Source organism: Myxine glutinosa, chromosome 2 (assembly GCF_964187855.1).
Source record: "Myxine glutinosa chromosome 2, kmMyxGlut1.1, whole genome shotgun sequence".
NCBI lineage: Eukaryota > Metazoa > Chordata > Myxini > Myxiniformes > Myxinidae > Myxine > Myxine glutinosa.
Genome location: NC_136262.1, coordinates 153,644,462 through 153,662,462, shown reverse-complemented (window position 1 = coordinate 153,662,462; position 18,001 = coordinate 153,644,462). Strand labels below are relative to the sequence as shown.

Genomic DNA, 18,001 nt, shown 5'->3' with positions numbered 1-18,001 from the left:
TTTGTCACGTGCGATGTCAACTGTGTGGCCATTTGAGGTAAGGGAGGGGATGGAGGGGGAACAAACACCAGAAACGGACTTGACCAGACGCCACCAGGATTTGGAGGAAGGAGACAGGTTTGAGAGTTCATCCTTGAGTGAGGAGAGATAGTGCTTCCTGGCACTCCTGAGGGTAGACACACACTTGTTCCGAGCTTGGTGGAAGGAACTGAGATTTCCTTCAGTTGGATTAGCCTTCCAAGAGGCAAAGGCAAGTTGTTTCAGGGCAACTGCCTCACCACAAGATTCAGTGTACCATGGACGGGAGGAAGGGTAAGACAACTGAAGGCGAGATGGGATAAATCTGTGCATGAGAGAGAGCAGTTTGCTTTGGAAGTATTCCCAGGAAGAATTGATGTCAGAGGCAGTGGAGATGGGAGACCAATCCAGACGATTGATGGCTGCTTGAAGACCGTCCCAGTCGGCCTGAGTGAAATGCCAGACTCGTCGACGCTGAGGAGGCTCTCTGAGAATGGCCAGAGAGATGTCCACTTTGACAAGCACATGATCAGAAGATCCGATTGGAGCAGAAGAAGAGCAGCAGACATTAGCAGGGAAGTTAGTCATAACCAAATCTAGAAGAGAAGATACTCCATTGGCTGAGATCCGGGTCGGGAAATTGACAGATTGTGTCAATCCCAGTGAGTCACAGAAGTCCTTTGCTGAGGTGCCATGACTGGTGAGAGAGGAACCCACACCCAACCAGGTGGCATGATGACAATTGAAGTCACCACATATGAGGAAGAGAGAGTTGGGATGAGTGGATAGAAGTTGGTCCATGTTGTCAGACAGTGAAATGTAGATGGAGTCATCACTGTTTGGGGGACGGTACAGAACACATATGAACAAAAGGTGGGAGCGGAGAGGAAGCCGTAGCCAGAGGTACTCCTGGGGGTGAGGAGGAGAGAGGGCAGTGCAAGGAGAGTGAGGAAGAGAGTTTTTGATAAAGATAGCCACCCCACCACCAGGCCGAGGCTCAGGTCTATCATACCGGAGGAGGGAGTAACCAGGAAGAGATATTAAGGAATCAGAGACATCTTGAAGGAGGAAAGTCTCTGTTAAGCAGATCAAGTCTGGATTGTCAGAAGCAACCTGTATGGAGAGATCAGTCAGGTTTGAGCGAAGGCCCCGGATGTTTGAGGTCCATCTATCTATAATTCCAGTAATCTCTGTTTGTACGTTTGTACGTCTGTACGTCTGTACGTCTGTTTGTCTGTGACCGCTGTTTCTCGACAACCACGGGTCCGATATACTTTTAACTTGCCAGGTATATTGCTGGGGACCCGAGGATGTGCCTTTTCAAGGTTTCATATTAATCGGACAATTACTTACCGAGCTATGTCCAAAAAACGATTCAACCAATCAGAGAGCAGCGAACGATCGCGTGTGCCGAACGTGGAGGACACACTCTGCCTCGGATGGCACATTTGAGAGCGTATTCATTTATTTCACGTTTGCAAACTATGTTGGCGTTAAACTATGTTTTAAAACTAATAAAACCGAATTTGCGATTCATTCGCTTTCCTGCGCGTTTGTGCACGCGATGGCGATTTCTTTACCAAACTCCGGAAGCCGTTCGCTTTGGACCAAACCATTGCATGTAAATAGAGGGGGGGGATTGTCACCGTACTCGCAAGCCGTTCGCTTTGGACCAAACCATTTCATGTAAATAGAGGGGGGGGATATAATTTTAGATATAGATATAGTACGGGCAATGCCCTAGTACCGTTAATGAAGAGAGAGGGGGAGCATCGGGTACAGGACAGGGGAGGGGAGGAGTAGGGTAAGATGAAGGATGAGAGGGGGAGGTAGGGAGAGCAGTTGTTTGTGTGTCAGCGATTGCAGAAGAGTTCCAAGAAAGGGAAGGATGAGGAGGATGAAAGGTTTGAAGGTGAAGGGATGAGGCACAGTGAGGGGTTGTTTGAGGGGGGGCAGAGGAAAGAAGAAGGTTGGGGGGGGTGGAGGTATGAGATAGAAGCGAGACAAAGTGGGGAGGAGGCAGCTTTGAGGAGGAGGGGGGAGGAGGGAGAATTGGAGAGGAATGGTATGGGGGGAGATTTGAATGGGAGGGGTTGGGGGGGAGTTTTGAAGGGGAGGAGTGAGGGGGGAGTTTAGGAGGGGAAGGGCAAGGGGGGAGTTCAGGAGAGGAAGGGCAAGGGGGGAGTTCAGGAGTGGAGGGGTAGGGGGGGGAGTTTAAGAGTGGCGGGGCAAGGGGGGAGTTCAGGAGTGTAGGTGCAAGGGGAGGGATTTGGATGGGAGGGGCAAGAGGGGAGTTTAGAAAGTGGATGATTAATGAAAGACGAACATTGAAAACAAATTGGGTTTGTTGTGATTTTCAAGTTAGCAATCCGGTTCAGAATGATGGAGGAGGGATGGAATGAATGTGAATTTAGACCAAGTAGTGAGGGAGACGTATAAGATATTGAATTTCTTTTTTTTGAGGTGTAATGAGTTGGAGAGGAAATTGATAAAAGCCTTTTAAATAGGAAGAAAAACAGCGTGTTGTAAAATACCACTGAGTAAAACACTGAAGGGGAAAGGTTATACATATTTAAATAATATTTAAACAGAACCGTGAACAATCTTATGTGCACAAAAATACCAACGGGGGAAGAGCCGAGAGGGACCACCACGAGTCACGTGAAGGGCAAACGGTGGATGGCAAGGAGTTAATGGGGGCGGGGCGAACAGCACACCTGGACAGAAAATACAGGATGAGTCAACAGTACACGTGGAGAAAGGAAAATAAATGTTTTTGGTTTTTTTTTGTTTGTTTGGTTTTTGGGGGGTGGGGGGGGGAGGTGGGGATTTAGAACGTTAGACAGAGTATTATGTTCGGGGTAGAAGGGAAAAAAACTAAGAGCCAAGCAAAACACGATTAAGATAACAAACACCGACGGGGGTACAACTACAAGGCCGCACACGAGGAGCAGAACACGATTAAATAATTACAAGTTACAGGAAATTCAAACCAAAAGTAACTATAATCAAAACAATAACGCATGGACGATAAAATAACGAGTTGAAATTTGACAATCTATCTGGGGAAATGGGGGAGAAACACGTGGTCGAAGAACGAACGAACGAACGAATAAGTATGAATAAACGAATGAGAACAGAGAAGGAAATGTTTTTTTTTTGGATTTTTTTGAGTTGTGATTTACACAAGGAAGAGGGCTATGGGGTGAAAAGATTGGGAAAACAGAGAACGAAAGTTATTGGATCACAAAAACACGGACCGCTGAGAGAAAAACAAAGCCTCAAGGTTGTACAGTGTTCACTGTACAACTACAAGGCCTCAAAACACGACCCGAATTAACACGATTTTCAATACAGGTATGAAAGATTTGCACCGAAAATCTTCGTCGGGAGACAATATATACACCATAAAATAAATAGTTAAAACGAAAATACAAATGGGAACAATTACTTAACTTCGATTTCGATGGATAGCATGGAGAGCTGAGAATAAACGAACCCTCGCCAGCAAGACCGGAAACGGAAGTGAGTCTAGTGGGTGGGGTTGGATATAGACTTTGGTGAGGGTGGGGTGGGGTATAGCCTCTGGTGAGGGTGGGGTGGGGTATAGACTCTGGTGAGGGTGGGGTGGGGTATAGACTCTGGTGAGGGTGGGGTGGGGTATAGACTCTGGTGAGGGTGGGGTGGGGTATAGACTCTGGTGAGGGTGGGGTGGGGTATAGACTCTGGTGAGGATGGGGTGGGGTATAGACTCTGGTGAGGGTGGGGTGGGGTATAGACTCTGGTGAGGATGGGGTGGGATTATAGACTCTGGTGAGGGTGGGGTGGGGTATAGACTCTGGTGAGGGTGGGGTGGGGTATAGACTCTGGTGAGGGTGGGGTGGGGTATAGACTCTGGTGAGGGTGGGGTGGGGTATAGACTCTGGTGAGGGTGGGGTGGGGTATAGACTCTGGTGAGGGTGGGGTATAGACTCTGGTGAGGGTGGGGTGGGGAATAGACTCTGGTGAGGGTAGGGTGGGGTATAGACTCTGGTGAGGGTGGGGTGGGGTGGGGTATAGACTCTGGTGAGGGTGGGGTGGGGTATAGACTCTGGTGAGGGTGGGGTGGGGTATAGACTCTGGTGAGGGTGGGGTGGGGTATAGACTCTGGTGAGGGTGGGGTGGGGTATAGACTCTGGTGAGGGTGGGGTGGGGTATAGACTCTGGTGAGGATGGGGTGGGGTATAGACTCTGGTGAGGATGGGGTGGGGTATAGACTCTGGTGAGGGTGGGGTGGGGCTCTGTTGAGGGTGGGATCAGTGCAGGCTCTGTTGAGGGTGGGATCAGTGCAGGCTCTGTTGAGGGTGGGATCAGTGCAGGCTCTGTTGAGGGTGGGATCAGTGCAGGCTCTATTGAGGGTGGGATCAGTGCAGGCTCTGTTGAGGGTGGGATCACTGATATCCTCTGATAAAAGAGAAAAGTCTGCGTTTCATCACAAGTTATTCTCGCGTTCAAGATGCTGATGTGCCAAGCTTTTCAGTGTTCTAATTGTCGATGAATCTGGTGATGGTGGGGTGGGGTATAGACTCTGGTGAGGGTGGGGTGGGGTATAGACTCTGGTGAGGATGGGGTGGGGAATAGACTCTGGTGAGGGTGGGGTGGGGAATAGACTCTGGTGAGGGTGGGGTGGGTGTCGGTGGGCTCTGGTTAGGGTGATGTGGTGCAGGCTCTTTTGAGGGTGGGGTGTGGTGTATAGACTCTGGTGAGGGTGGGGTGGGGTATAGACTCTGGTGAGGCTGGGGTGGGGTATAGACTCTGGTGAGGCTGGGGTGGGGTATAGACTCTGGTGAGGCTGGGGTAGGGTATAGACTCTGGTGAGGATGGGGTAGGGTATAGACTCTGGTGAGGGTGGGGTGGGGTATAGATTCTGGTGAGGGTGGGGTGGGGTATAGACTCTGGTGAGGATGGGGTGTGGTATAGACTCTGGTGAGGGTGGGGTGTGGTATAGACTCTGGTGAGGGTGGAGTGGGGTATAGACTCTGGTGAGGGTGGAGTGGGGTATAGACTCTGGTGAGGGTGGGGTGGGGTATAGACTCTGGTGAGGGTGGGGTGGGGAATAGACTCTGGTGAGGGTGGGGTGGGGTATAGACTCTGGTGAGGGTGGGGTGGGGAATAGACTCTGGTGAGGGTGGGGTGGGTATCGGTAGGCTCTGGTTAGGGTGATGTGGTGCAGGCTATTTTGAGGGTGGGGTGGCGTATAGACTCTGGTGAGGGTGGGGTGCGGTATGGACTCTGGTGAGGGTGGGGTGCGGTATGGACTCTAGTTATAGTGGAGTGGGTGTAAACTCTGGTGAGGGTGGGGTGGTTGTAGACTGTGGTTAGGATGGTGTGGTGGAGGCTCTGTTGAGGTTGGGTTGGGGTATAGACTCTGGTGAGGGTGGGGTGGGGTGAGGACTCTGGTGAGGGTGGGGTGGGGTATAGACTCTGGTGAGGGTGGGGTGGGGTATAGACTCTGGTGACGGTGGGGTGGGGTACAGACTCTGGTGAGGGTGTGGTGGGGTATACACTCTGGTTCGGGTGGTGTGGTACAGGCTCTGTTGAGGGTGGGATCAGTGCAGGCTCTGTTGAGGGTGGGATCAGTGCAGGCTCTGTTGAGGGTGGGATCAGTGCAGGCTCTGTTGAGGGTGGGATCAGTGCAGGCTCTGTTGAGGGTGGGATCAGTGCAGGCTCTGTTGAGGGTGGTATCAGTGCAGGCTCTGTTGAGGGTGGGATCAGTGCAGGCTCTGTTGAGGGTGGGATCAGTGCAGGCTCTGTTGAGGGTGGGATCAGTGCAGGCTCTGTTGAGGGTGGGATCAGTGCAGGCTCTGTTGAGGGTGGGATCAGTGCAGGCTCTGTTGAGGGTGGGATCAGTGCAGGCTCTATTGAGGGTAAGATCAGTGCAGGCTCTGTTGAGGGTGGGATCACTGATATCCTCTGATAAAAAGAGAAAAGTCTGCGTTTCATCACAAGTTATTCTCGCGTTCAAGATGCCGATGTGCCAAGCTTTTAAGTGTTCTAATTGTCGAGGAATTTTCCCACATAACTCAGAAGTCGTTTTTTTGCATCCCAGACCCACCAAAACATTGTCACCAATCATGTGCTTTGTGGTTGAAAAACCTTGGAACATCCAAATGCAACATCAAAATATATGCTCATTCAAAATATCAAGTTGCGAAGACCACTTTGAGCAGTCAGCGTTCGCATTTGATCAACAGACCCACTACCTGGGAAACAAGCCTCAGAAATTGCTGAAACACAACGCTGTACTGACACTTCCAGCGCGAGAGTCACATGTCGATTTGAAGCCAGGCCCAAGCCAGGCCCATGTGATCCAAGCTCAGAGCTCATCCTCAAGTAGTTATCTATTTTACTAGAATACTAGCAGAACCTACTTTTCGCTTTGCTGATGGAAAAATTAGTCATCCTGTTTGCCAAAAATTGCTATATTGGTTCAATGCACCTGTATAGAGTCTGTAAATCACAACAAACTCGACAAAAAAATGGGAATACATCATCATTTATTTAAGTGCCCTCAGGTCTATAATTGGTCGATGTATCATTATGGCTTCATTTGCCATATGCTCCTCGGGTAGTTTGCATTGTCATAAGATAGCCGATCAGTCTCGCATGAGCGAGCCAGAGATCATACACCACACAGTCTTCCATATAAATATTATTGTTCTGAACAAAATGGCTCGCAGCACGGAGATCCGAACGTGCCACTACGGCTTAGCCTTCGGGTTCGGCTGCTACGCAGCCTCAACTGACTACCGTATAGTTTGGGTTTACTTTACCAACCAAATGTTTTACTATTTCACCACTGTGATCTAACTATTCGACCTGTTGCTCCGCATGGGTTGTAACACATTTCTCATTTCGATTCCAATCCTGCCCGTCACTTCGCTGACGGCTTTAATCAAAAGACACAGACACTGGATCATTGACGGAGATCAAGCCTTGAAATCCCAACATCACCCAAACCGCTCAAGAAAAATGTTTGTGTATATTGGTTAATCTCCTGTAACTGAAACAAAAGTTTTCATCGTTCTTGGAAAGTATTACATATGATAGATATGACGGCCCAGGTGAAGAATTTAGTTCCAATCATTGCACAGGTTACGAAAATTCTGTGAACACTGTTGCTTTTTCTCTTTTTGCTGAGGATTTTTTATGACGGATTCCAGATAAGTTGCGTACAGGACAAATAAAATAGCTGTTCCACTGAAAGATAATATTCACTGTCCACCACCACACCCAGTCTGGTCGAGGTGTGGCATCATATGTGAAGAAAGATTTAGCAGTGTTCACTTCCTGTTCTTTTTGCACCAAGTGAATTTGAATGTGTATCGTTAAGAGTACGTCCCTAAAGGCTGCCTTAGGCCTGTATCAAGTTTTATTGGTGTTATTTAATTGTATGTGCAGTGTACATTCCTCCTGGGTCTCCATTTGCAATCTTAATTGATAATTTAATTACAAAGATTGGAATGCTTAGCCGCACGTACACCGAATTTGTGGATTTATTATCCGAGGTGATTTTAATAGGAGGATGTAGACCCGTTGCCAAGGGTCCATGGGCTTAAGCAGGTTGTAGATAAGCCCACTAGGGGCGATGCTGCTTTGTACTTTATCGTCATAAATATGCATGTTCATTACCTGAGACCAAAAATGGAGTCACCAATCGGAATGAGTGACCATAACAGGGTGCTTTGGTTTTCAAAAGGCACATAGGGAAGAAAAGTAATAAGGTTGTCAAGAAAATTACGAGAACTAGGCCCCAACAGAACTTTTATGACTTTGGAAACTGGATTCCATTCCAAAACATGGGAATCGGTCTTAATAGAGAAAGATATAAAATTATAGTCCGATGTTTTTTACCAATCAGTCCAAGCGGAAATCGACTTGTACTTTCCACGTACATCGGCTAAACTACACATTGCTGATAAATCCTGGATGATGGTTGAAGTGAAGGCTACAATCAACCATCATCGGGAAGCATTTACTAGCGGATTCATGACCCAATGCAGATGTTATCGAAAGCTGATAAACATGAAGATCGCTCAAACAAGGTAAACCTGTCTGATAATTCATTAGAGGTCTACAAACCACAAGAAACCACATTAGAAATCTACAAACCACATTAAAGATCTACGAACCACTAGAAATCACATTAGAGATCTCCGAACCACATTAGAGATCTACGAACCACTAGAAATCACATTAGAGATCTCTGAACCACATTAAAGATCTACGAACCACTAGAAATCACATTAGAGATCTCCGAACCACATTAGAGATCGACGAACCACTAGAAATCACATTAGAGATATCCGAACCACATTAGAGATCTACGAACCACTATAAATCACATTAGAGATCTCCAAACCACATTAAAGATCTACGAACCACTAGAAATCACATTAGAGATCTCCGAACCACATTAGAGATCTACGAACCACTAGAAATCACATTAGAGATATCCGAACCACATTAGAGATCTACGAACCACTATAAATCACATTAGAGATCTCCGAACCACATTAGAGATCGACGAAGCACATTAGAAATCTATGAACCATTAGAAACCACATTAGAGATCTCCAAACCACGGAGAAACCACATTATAGATCTACGAACCACATCAGACATCTAGAAACCACTAGAAATCACATTAGAGATCGACAAACCACATCTACAAACCACATTAGAGATCTACGAACCCTACAAAGTGGCATTGCAGTCCAATTGCCTGCCAATAGGCTCCAGGTGTCTTTTTCTATCACTGTGCCATCACTTGCCAAATCAACTGATGAGGAAATGGCTAAAGTTATGAATCACCCAATTATTTCCATTTGTCAAGGTTGACTGCCTCTTCATGCTGAGAAACTTCTGACATACCTTCCTGCTAAAGAGCCACCTCAGGTAGAAGCGTGGGAATGTTTCATGAGCTGAGCAAAAGCAACATTATAAAGGACATTGATCCTGACAATTTACCCAAAAGACAAATCAAGGTGTTTGCAGACGAACTCAGTAGTCCTGTTACCAACACCTTTTTTTTTTGTATACAGAATCGAGGCTCATGCAAGAACTAACACATTAAACATGAAAACATGCACAGACACATAAAACATACATTAAAGGGAGCGGGAGACCAGAGGAGGAGAGAGAGGAAAGCATACAAGCACAACAACAGTAGAGAACAGGGACGTCGGTAGATCTGTGGAAGCGAGAGGGCTGGTGAGGAGGGAGGGTGCACGGTATAAAACAATTGAACACTACTAGGAATTTCAGGCATGAAGTCGGAGATTGAAAATATGGTTTTGGGGTAATTTAACGGGGGCGAGATGTCTTCAATGCATCTTTGAGAGAAAGGAAGTTTCCTTTACTATGGAAGGATGCAGATGTTGTTCAGGTACCAAAGGAAAAAGCTGCTGTTATTAGCAAGTTGAGGCCTGTCTCCTTAACATCTCAGTGTGTGAAGGTATGCGACGGATTAATTGCTAAATGTTATTATTAATTGCTAAATTGCTAAATAAGTTCTGTCACTAAAGCTTTTGGGTCTCATTATCTGACATGATCTTTCCTGGGAAAACCACATTTCTAAGCTGGCCTCCAAACCAATCACCGACTGGGCATCCTCCGTCATGCGAAGTCCTTCCTGGGCACTTCTGAGCTCCTCATCACACACCACATACAAGGCTTTCATCCGCAGCTCAATGGAATACTGCTCTCCACTCTGGGCCGGTGCTCCTGCCTCACACCGAGCTTGTCTTCACACGGTTGAAACCAAAGCTTTCAGAATCATTGGAATCTCCCGCGATGAAGCTGATTGTGAGGGCCTTTCACTCTCTCACCGCAGGCAGGTTGGTGGTCTTTCTGCCTTCTACAGACTCCTCTCTGGCCTAGCTCCCCTAGCTCTGTCTGTGCTCTGTCCCCCAAATATTCCTGCAAGATTGACAAGATCTGCCTGCAACCCTCTTATGGTTAAACTGCCAAAATCAAGACTCTCTATTCACCTTCACTTTTTCATTCTTCTTTTCTCCCGCCTCAGGAACAAACTCCCTCACGCTCTTCAATCCAACACCTCCCTCCAGGTCTTTAAAACAGCTGTTCACCACCATCTCTTATCTTCCCCCATCCAAAACCTTGATCTTTTCTACCCCCGTTAATTCACCCCAGATCCACTTTTTTGAAATACCGACTTCTTTCCTAGAAGTCCTAGCTGTGTCCATGTGTTTTATACCTCTCCCACTCCCCTCCCCCTTCCCATGCCTCCTCCCCCAAGCCCTCTCCCTCCCACAGATCTCCCGATGTCCCTGCTCTCAAATGTTGTACTTGTGTGCTTCCCTCTCTTCCCATCTTGTCTCCCACTTCCTTTATCATATGTTTTATGTGTCTTTTTGTCTTTTTGTGATCAATGATAGTTAGCTCATACACAAGCCTCGATCTTGTATACAAAAAAACCAAAAAAACAATCAAGACTCTCTCTCTGCTCACCTTCACTCTTTCATTCCTCTTTTCTCCCACCTCTGGAACAAACTCCCTCACTCTCTTCAATCCCACTCCTCCCTCCAGGTCTTTAAAACAGCTGTTCACCACCATCTCGTATCTTCCCCCATCCAAAACCTTGATCTTTTCTACCCCCGTTAAAACACCCCAAATCCACCTCTTTCAATCCCCAACTTCTTTCCTGAAATTCCTAGTCATGTGAATTTGCTTTATACTGTGTTAAATTAAAGAAAAAAATTATATTAAAATTCAAAAATAAAATAAAATTAAAGACATAGGACATTAAGTCAAATTGAACAACCAAATAACGATTCACTTTGGTAAGATTGTGTGTATGAATTTGCTTTGATGCAAAATGCATAAAGCTGCAAAACACGGTCTTTATATACAGGGTGTCCACAAAGTCGCGCAATCAAAGGCAAAACATTTGATTGTAAGGTTGGCGACATCAGTTGTTCAAAATGTGTCCCACCAATCTCAAAACAGGTTTCTAAACAGAAAAGTAGGTTTCTCTGAATGTTCTTCAACATATCTGGCCTAATTGTTGAATTAAATAATTTAATTGCCGATGATAAATAATCAATTAAATAATTTCCTACGATTCGTGACTTTGTGGACACCCTGTATATTAGTGTGTAGACAGATCGTCACATAAATAACAACCTCAAAGATTAAACAATCCTCATCACAGAGATAAACACTGAATGACAACACCAAACTAGAACGGCACTCAGTATAGAACATACCTCCGCCTGGTTGGCCACATCACTCAATGGTGAAGAATCACTTCAAAACTTCTACTAGCTGGATACGGATCCGGATCTTCACCAATATTGAATCAATTCTTCCTCGTCACACACACAACCTGTCCACCAAGTTTCGTCCAAATCCGTCCACAACTTTTTGAGATATCCTGCTATGTATCGTTTTTGGCCCTATCTCGCAATGGTGAAAAATCACTTAAAGAATTCTAGTAGCCGGATCTGAATCTGTATCTTCACCAAAATCGAATCATTTTGTCCTCGTCACATACGCGACATCTCTGTCCAATTTCGTCCGAATCTGTAAACAACTTTTTGAGATATTTTGTTCACAAATGGACAAACAAACAGACAGACAGACAGACAGACAGACAGGTGTGAAAACATAACCTCCTTCCACATTTGGTGGCGGAGGTAATAATGACCACCACATGGGACCAAACCACCGAGAATTGTAACTTACCTCCGTTTTCTTAAACCGTGCACGAAGACTTTTCATTTTCACACCAGTTCGATTCACCTAAGTCAGGCCAGTACCAAGTAGTAGTGGAGACTGTGAAACAGAATAAGCACAAGGATAAAAAAAAAAATTTTTTTAGTGCAAACTCAAAAATCAAGGGGGAAAAAACTTAATAAAAGCAAAAAATAAAAATAAACGACACGGGGCTCAAAAGGAGGGACTAAAACGGGTGCACAGGGATCGGCGATGAGGGAGCTGGGGAGCCTATTGGCAGGCAGTTGGACTGCAATGCCACTTTGTAGGGTTCGTAGATCTATAATGTGGTTTGTTGATGTGGATGGGGGATCTCCAATGTGATTTCTAGTGGTTTCTAGATGTCTAATCTGGTTCGTAGATCTCTAATGTGGTTTCTAGTGGTTTGGAATCAAAGACAACGTTGCAGGTGGGGAATGGGGGCACAGGGATCAAAAACGTGGGCGAAGTGATCAAAAATGGGGCAGAAGTGATAAAAAATGGGGCAGAAGTGATTAAAAAATGGGGCAGAAGTGATCAAAAACTGAGTGCGGAGCTCACAAACATGGGTGTGAGGGCTCAAACAAAAAGTGATCAAAAAATGGGGCAGAAGTGATCAAAAACTGAGTGCGGAGCTCACAAACATGGGTGTGGGGGCTCAATCAAAGGTGAGGGGTTCACAAACACGGGTGTGGGGCTCACAGACAAGGGTGAGGAGCTCACAAACATGGGTGTGGGGCTAACAAACATGGGTGTGGGGCTAACAAACAAGGGTGTCGGGCTCACAAACAAGGATGAGGGGCTCACAAACATGGGTATGTGGCTAACAACATAAGCGAGGGGCTCACAAACATGGGTGTAGGGCTCACAAACAAAGGTGAGGTGTTCACAAACACAGGTGTGGGGCTCACAGACAAGGGTTAGGGGCTCACAAGCATGGGTATGTGGCTAACAACATAAGCGAGGGGCTCACAAACATAAGCGAGGGGCTCACAAACATGGGCGTGGGGCTCACAAACATGGGCGTGGGGCTCACAAACATGGGCGTGGGGCTCACAAACATGGGTGTGGAGCTCACAAACAAGGGTGAGGGGCTCACAAACAAGGGTGAGGGGCTCACAAACAAGGGTGAGGGGCTCACAAACATGGGAGTGGGGCTCACAAAGGGTGAGGGGCTCACAAACATGGGAGTGGGGCTCACAAACAAGGGTGATGAAATCACGAGAAAATGAGAAGTAAATGTGTAACACACACTGAGAGTTTCATGGATAAGTGGAATCGGTACAAATCGGTGAAAATTAAGTTTATAGATAAGTGGAATCGGTACATATCCAAGGTTTAACTTTTCAAAGTCCGGGTGAGACTTCAATATAATCAATGAACACCGACAAACACACCAAGTTTCCAAGCACACCAAGATGAAGATAAACACTCAAAAACAAATAAATATTGCTGGAGAACAGCAGGTAGCTCACTGAGAAACATCAATGATTATTCTGATTTATCATTCAAGGTAACCATGGAACTCAAGGTAACCATGGAACGGAAGACACACTTCCCCACATACTTTATGATCGATTCACAAGACGTGCTGACGTAGACATCGTGGACCCACGAGACGTGCTGACGTAAACACCGTGGAACGACCAGACGTGCTGACGTAAATACCGTGAACCACCAGACGTGCTGACGTAAATACCGTGGAACCACCAGACGTGCTGACGTAAATACCGTGGAACCACCAGACGTGCTGACGTAAATACCGTGGCACCACCAGACGTGCTGACGTAAACACCGTGGAACCACGAGACGTGCTGACGTATACATCGTGGAACCACGAGACGTGCTGACGTATACATCGTGGAACCACGAGACGTGGCGACGTAAACACCGTGGCAGGTTCAAAAAGTATTCCTTTTGTGATGAAAATCACCAAAATGGTAACGATCACCATTGGCGATGATCTCAGAGTCTTTAACCTCTGTGATTATTCGACTTTAACTTACAGTTTGACGTTTCACGTGTTACCTGCATGCACACTGTTTTCACAATAAATACCTTTACCTGTGATCATCGCACTGTCGTTGCAGTCCCAGGAAGCAGGTAACCGGACATAAACGGTTAATGAAACTCTACACGTTCGAGAACTCAGGATGAAGACAAAGTGAGGATCCTTGTGAAGGAAGATAAACGGACGTGAAGTTTGAATGGGGGAACAAAGCGCATTCTTACAAGGATTGTTATGAACCCCCTTCCATCCCCCCTACCTTCCAACTACCTACCTCCCTTCCCCACACGTACTCGACACACAGGTAAGTCGGAACCAAACACACAGCTTCAGACGATCAGATCGGATCGGATCGGACCAAGGGGGACATTGGGCCGAACACGGAGTGGGAAGTGAGAGCGCAGGGATCGTATCCCCCCCCCCCCCCCCCCAACCATCCTCAGCCCCTACGACCATCCTCAACCCCTCCCCCCACCCCCGACCCCCGACCAACCTCAACCCCTCCCCCCACCCCCGACCAACCTCAACCCCCACCTTCCCCCCCAACCATCCTCAGCCCTCACCACCCCCCCACCCCGACCATCCCCAGCCCTCACCACCCCCCGACCATCCTCAGTCCTCACCTTCACACCATCGGATCCTCAAGCCCCTCGCTCACCTCCCCGTCCGACCCAGGGACACTGAGAGTCCACCTTGCGGAGGGAGCGAAGCCTCGTCACTCTCCCAAGCACTGGAGACCAAACTGAAGGTACAAGAGGGGAGGCGCGACTGAGCTGAGGAACAATCACGAGCGCCCCGAGCCGCACCTTCCGGAACTGCATCTCAAGGTGCGGAGCCGAGATTCACAACTTCATACTTCAATGATTGCAAGATTCAACAGGACTACCTTCTACTTACAGATAACGATCATACTCATAGTGATGATGATGATTATAGTGGTGATGATAACCATGATTATGCTGATGATGATGATTATTATTATTACTAGCGCGACTCGGCGCGCCCCACGCTCCTCACCACACGTCGTTTCAGAGGGATAGGCATCTTTGACCATTTCGGTGTCTTTTGGGTCTTCATGGTGTTTTGGGTCTTCATGGTGTTTTGGGTTTTCAAGGCCTTTTGGGTCTTCAGGGCCTTTTGGGTCTTTGGTGTCTTCAGGGGCTTTTGGGTCTTAAGTTTCCTCTGGGTCTTAAAGTCTTTGGGGTATTTTGGTTATTTGGGGTATTTAATGGTATTTTGGGTATAAAGGGTCTTTAAGGGTCTTTGGCGTCTTCAGGGTGTTTTTGGTCTTCAGGGTGGTTTGGGTCTTCGGGGTCTTCAGTGGATTTTGACTCTTAATGGTCTTTCGGTTCCTCAGGGTCTTTAAGTCTTTTTGGGTCTTTGGGGTATTTTGGGTCATCTGGGTCTTCGGTGCCATTTGGGTCTTCAGGATCTTTTGGATCCTCTGGGCCTTTAAGCGTATTTTGGGCCTTTGGGGTCTTCTAGGTCTTTGGGGTATTCTGAGTCTTCAGGGTCTTTGGGGCCATTTGGGTCTTTTGGGTCTTTGGGGCCATTTGGGTCTTTTGGGTCTTTGGGGCCATTTGGGTCTTTTGAGTCTTTGGGGCCATTTGGGGTATTCAAGGCTATTTTGGGTTTAAAGGGTCTTTAAGGGTCTTTGGGGTCTTCAGGATGTTTTGGGTCTTCAGGATGTGTTGGGTCTTCAGGATGTTTTGGGTCTTCGGGGTATTTTGGGGTCTTCGGGGTATTTGGGGGTCTTCGGGGTATTTTGGGTCTTCGGTGTCTTCAGTGGATTTTGGGTCTTAAGGGTCTTTTGGTTCCTCTGGGTCTTTGTCTTTTTGGGTCTTCAAGGTCTTTTGGTTCTTCGGGGTATTCAAGGGTATTTTGGCTCTAAAGGGTCTTTAATGGTCTTTGGGGTCTTCAGGCTGTTTTGGGTGTTCAGGCTGTTTTGGGTGTTCAGGCTGTTTGGGGTGTTCAGGCTGTTTTGGGTCTTCAGGATGTTTTGCGTCTTCAGGATGTTTTGCGTCTTCAGGATGTTTTGCGTCTTTTAGGTCTTTGGGGTATTTTAGGTCTTTGGGGTATTTTAGGTCTTTGGGGCATTTTAGGTCTTTGGGGTCTTCAGGGTCTTTTGGGTCTTCGGTGTCTTCAGTGGATTTTGGGTCTTAAAGGTCTTTTGGTTCCTCTGGGTCTTTGTCTTTTTGGGTCTTCGGGGTCTTTTGGGTCTTTTGGATCCTCTGGGCCTTTAAGCGTATTTTGGGTCTTTGGGGTCTTCGGGGTGTTTTGGGGTCTTTGGGGTCTTCGGGGTGTTTTGGGTTATTCTTTTTTTTTTTTTTTTTTTTTTTTTGTATACAAGATCGAGGCTCATGAAAGAGCTAACGTTAATCACACAGAAAGACAAACCGACACATAAAACATATAACATGGGGAGCGGTAGACAAGATGGGGAGAGAGGGGGAAGGACACAAACACAACATTTGAGAGCAGGGACATCGAGAGATCTGTGGGAGGGAGAGGGCTTTGGGGGGGGGGCATGGGAAGGCGGGGGGGGGGGGGGGAGAGAGGTATAAAACATATGGACACTGCCAATACTTCCAGGAAAGAAGTTGGAATTTCAAACAAGGTGGATCTGGGGTGAATTAGCGGGGGTAGAAAAGATCAAGCTTTCGGATGGGGGAAGATACGAGATGGTGGTGAACAGCTGTTTTAAAGACCTGGAGGGAGGAGTGGGATTGAAGGGAGTGGGGGAGTTTGTTCCAGAGGCAAGAGAAAAGAGGAATGAAAGAGTGAAGGTGAGCAGAGAGCCGAGATTTCGGCAGTTTAACCATCAGAGGGTTGCTGGCAGATCTTGTGTGACCTGTAGGAATATTTGGGGGACAAAGCACAGAGAGAGCTGGGGGAGCAAGGCCGGAGAGGAGTCGGTAGAAGACAGAAAGACCACCTACCTGCCTGCGGTGAGTGAGTGAAAGGCCCTCAGAGTTAGCTTCATCGCGGGAGATTCCAATGATTCTGAAAGCTTTGGTTTCAACAGCGTGAAGCCGAGCTAGGTGTGAGACAGGAGCACCAGCCCAGAGGGGAGAGCAGTATTCCATTAAGCTGCGGATGAAAGCCTTGTATGTGGTGAGGAGCTCAGGTGTGCCAAGGAAGGATTTCACATGACGGAAGATGCCCAGTCGGCGACTGGCTTTGGAGGGCAGCTTGGAAATGTGGTTTTCCCAGGAAAGATCATGGCAGACAGTGAGACCCAAAAGCTTGAGTGACAGAACTTCTTGGAGAGGATTATTTATTTATTTATTTTTTTGTATACAGAATCGAGGCTCGTGAAAGAGCTAACATTTATCACACAAAAAAATCAAACAGCCACACAAAGTATATAATAAGGAGAGCGGTGGACAAGATGGGGAGAGAAGGGGAAGCACACAAACACAACATTTGAGAGCAGGGACATCGGGATATCTGTGGGAGGGAGAGGGCTTGGGGGGAGGAGGCGTGGGAAGGGGGGGGGGGGTGGGGGAGAAGTATAAAACACAAGGACACCAAGGACTTCCAGGAAAGAAGTTGGTATTTCAAAAAAGTGAATCTGGGGTGAAATTAGCGGGGGTAGCAAGATCAAGGTTTTGGATGGGGGAGAGCCAAGAAAGATCATGGCAGACAGTGAGACCCAAAAGCTTGAGCGAAAGAACTTCTTGGAGAGGATTGTGGAGAAAGTAGATGGGAGGGTTTTCCAGTCGGTCTTTTCGGAGAGACATAGTAAGAGTGAGAGATTTGTCAGGATTGAAAGACATGTTCCACCTGTTTGACCAGTCTGTGATTTTGTCCAGGTCTGCAGAGAGTGAGGAGGCTGCAGACTGCCGATCTGAGGGATGAGGGATGGAGCGGCAGATAGTGGAGTCATCAGCAAAGAGATAGAGAGGACTTTCCAGAGAGTCGGAGAGATCATTGATGAAGACCAGAAATAGCACAGGGCCCAGAACACTACCTTGGGGAACTCCAGCCTGAACAGGAAGGGGAGATGGGAGAAATCCATTCAGGGCCACACTTTGCCTCTATCAACAGAGGGGAAGTCCACAAGCCATGAGTGGAGATTTCCATGGATACCATAGGAGAAGAATTTGGTGAGCAGAGCTGGGTGCCAGACCATATCGAAGGCACGTCATATGTCAAGGGAGACAGCTCTGATTTCCTGTTTGGCATTGAGGCCTCCATCAATTGTTGAGACAGTAG

At 47.2% G+C, this 18,001-nt stretch overlaps 1 protein-coding gene across 5 annotated transcripts in view; it reads right to left on the bottom strand.

Annotated features, from left to right (window-relative positions):
- LOC137422254 (uncharacterized) overlaps positions 1-14,542 on the bottom strand; it is a 305,787-nt gene extending 291,245 nt beyond the window's left edge. For 4 of the 5 annotated variants that reach the window (XM_078771835.1, XM_078771837.1, XM_078771840.1 and 1 more), the window contains exons 1-2: positions 14,407-14,542; positions 11,767-11,856 (exon numbers count right to left, since the gene is read on the bottom strand). In XM_078771835.1, coding sequence (XP_078627961.1) covers positions 11,767-11,802 — 36 coding nt within the window. In that variant the 5' untranslated portion in view covers positions 11,803-11,856; positions 14,407-14,542. Of the gene's footprint in view, positions 1-11,766; positions 11,857-13,342; positions 13,376-14,406 lie in introns of those variants that run through there. The other variant, XM_078771839.1, reaches the window with a different exon arrangement.
- Positions 14,543-18,001: the final 3,459 nt, after the last annotated feature.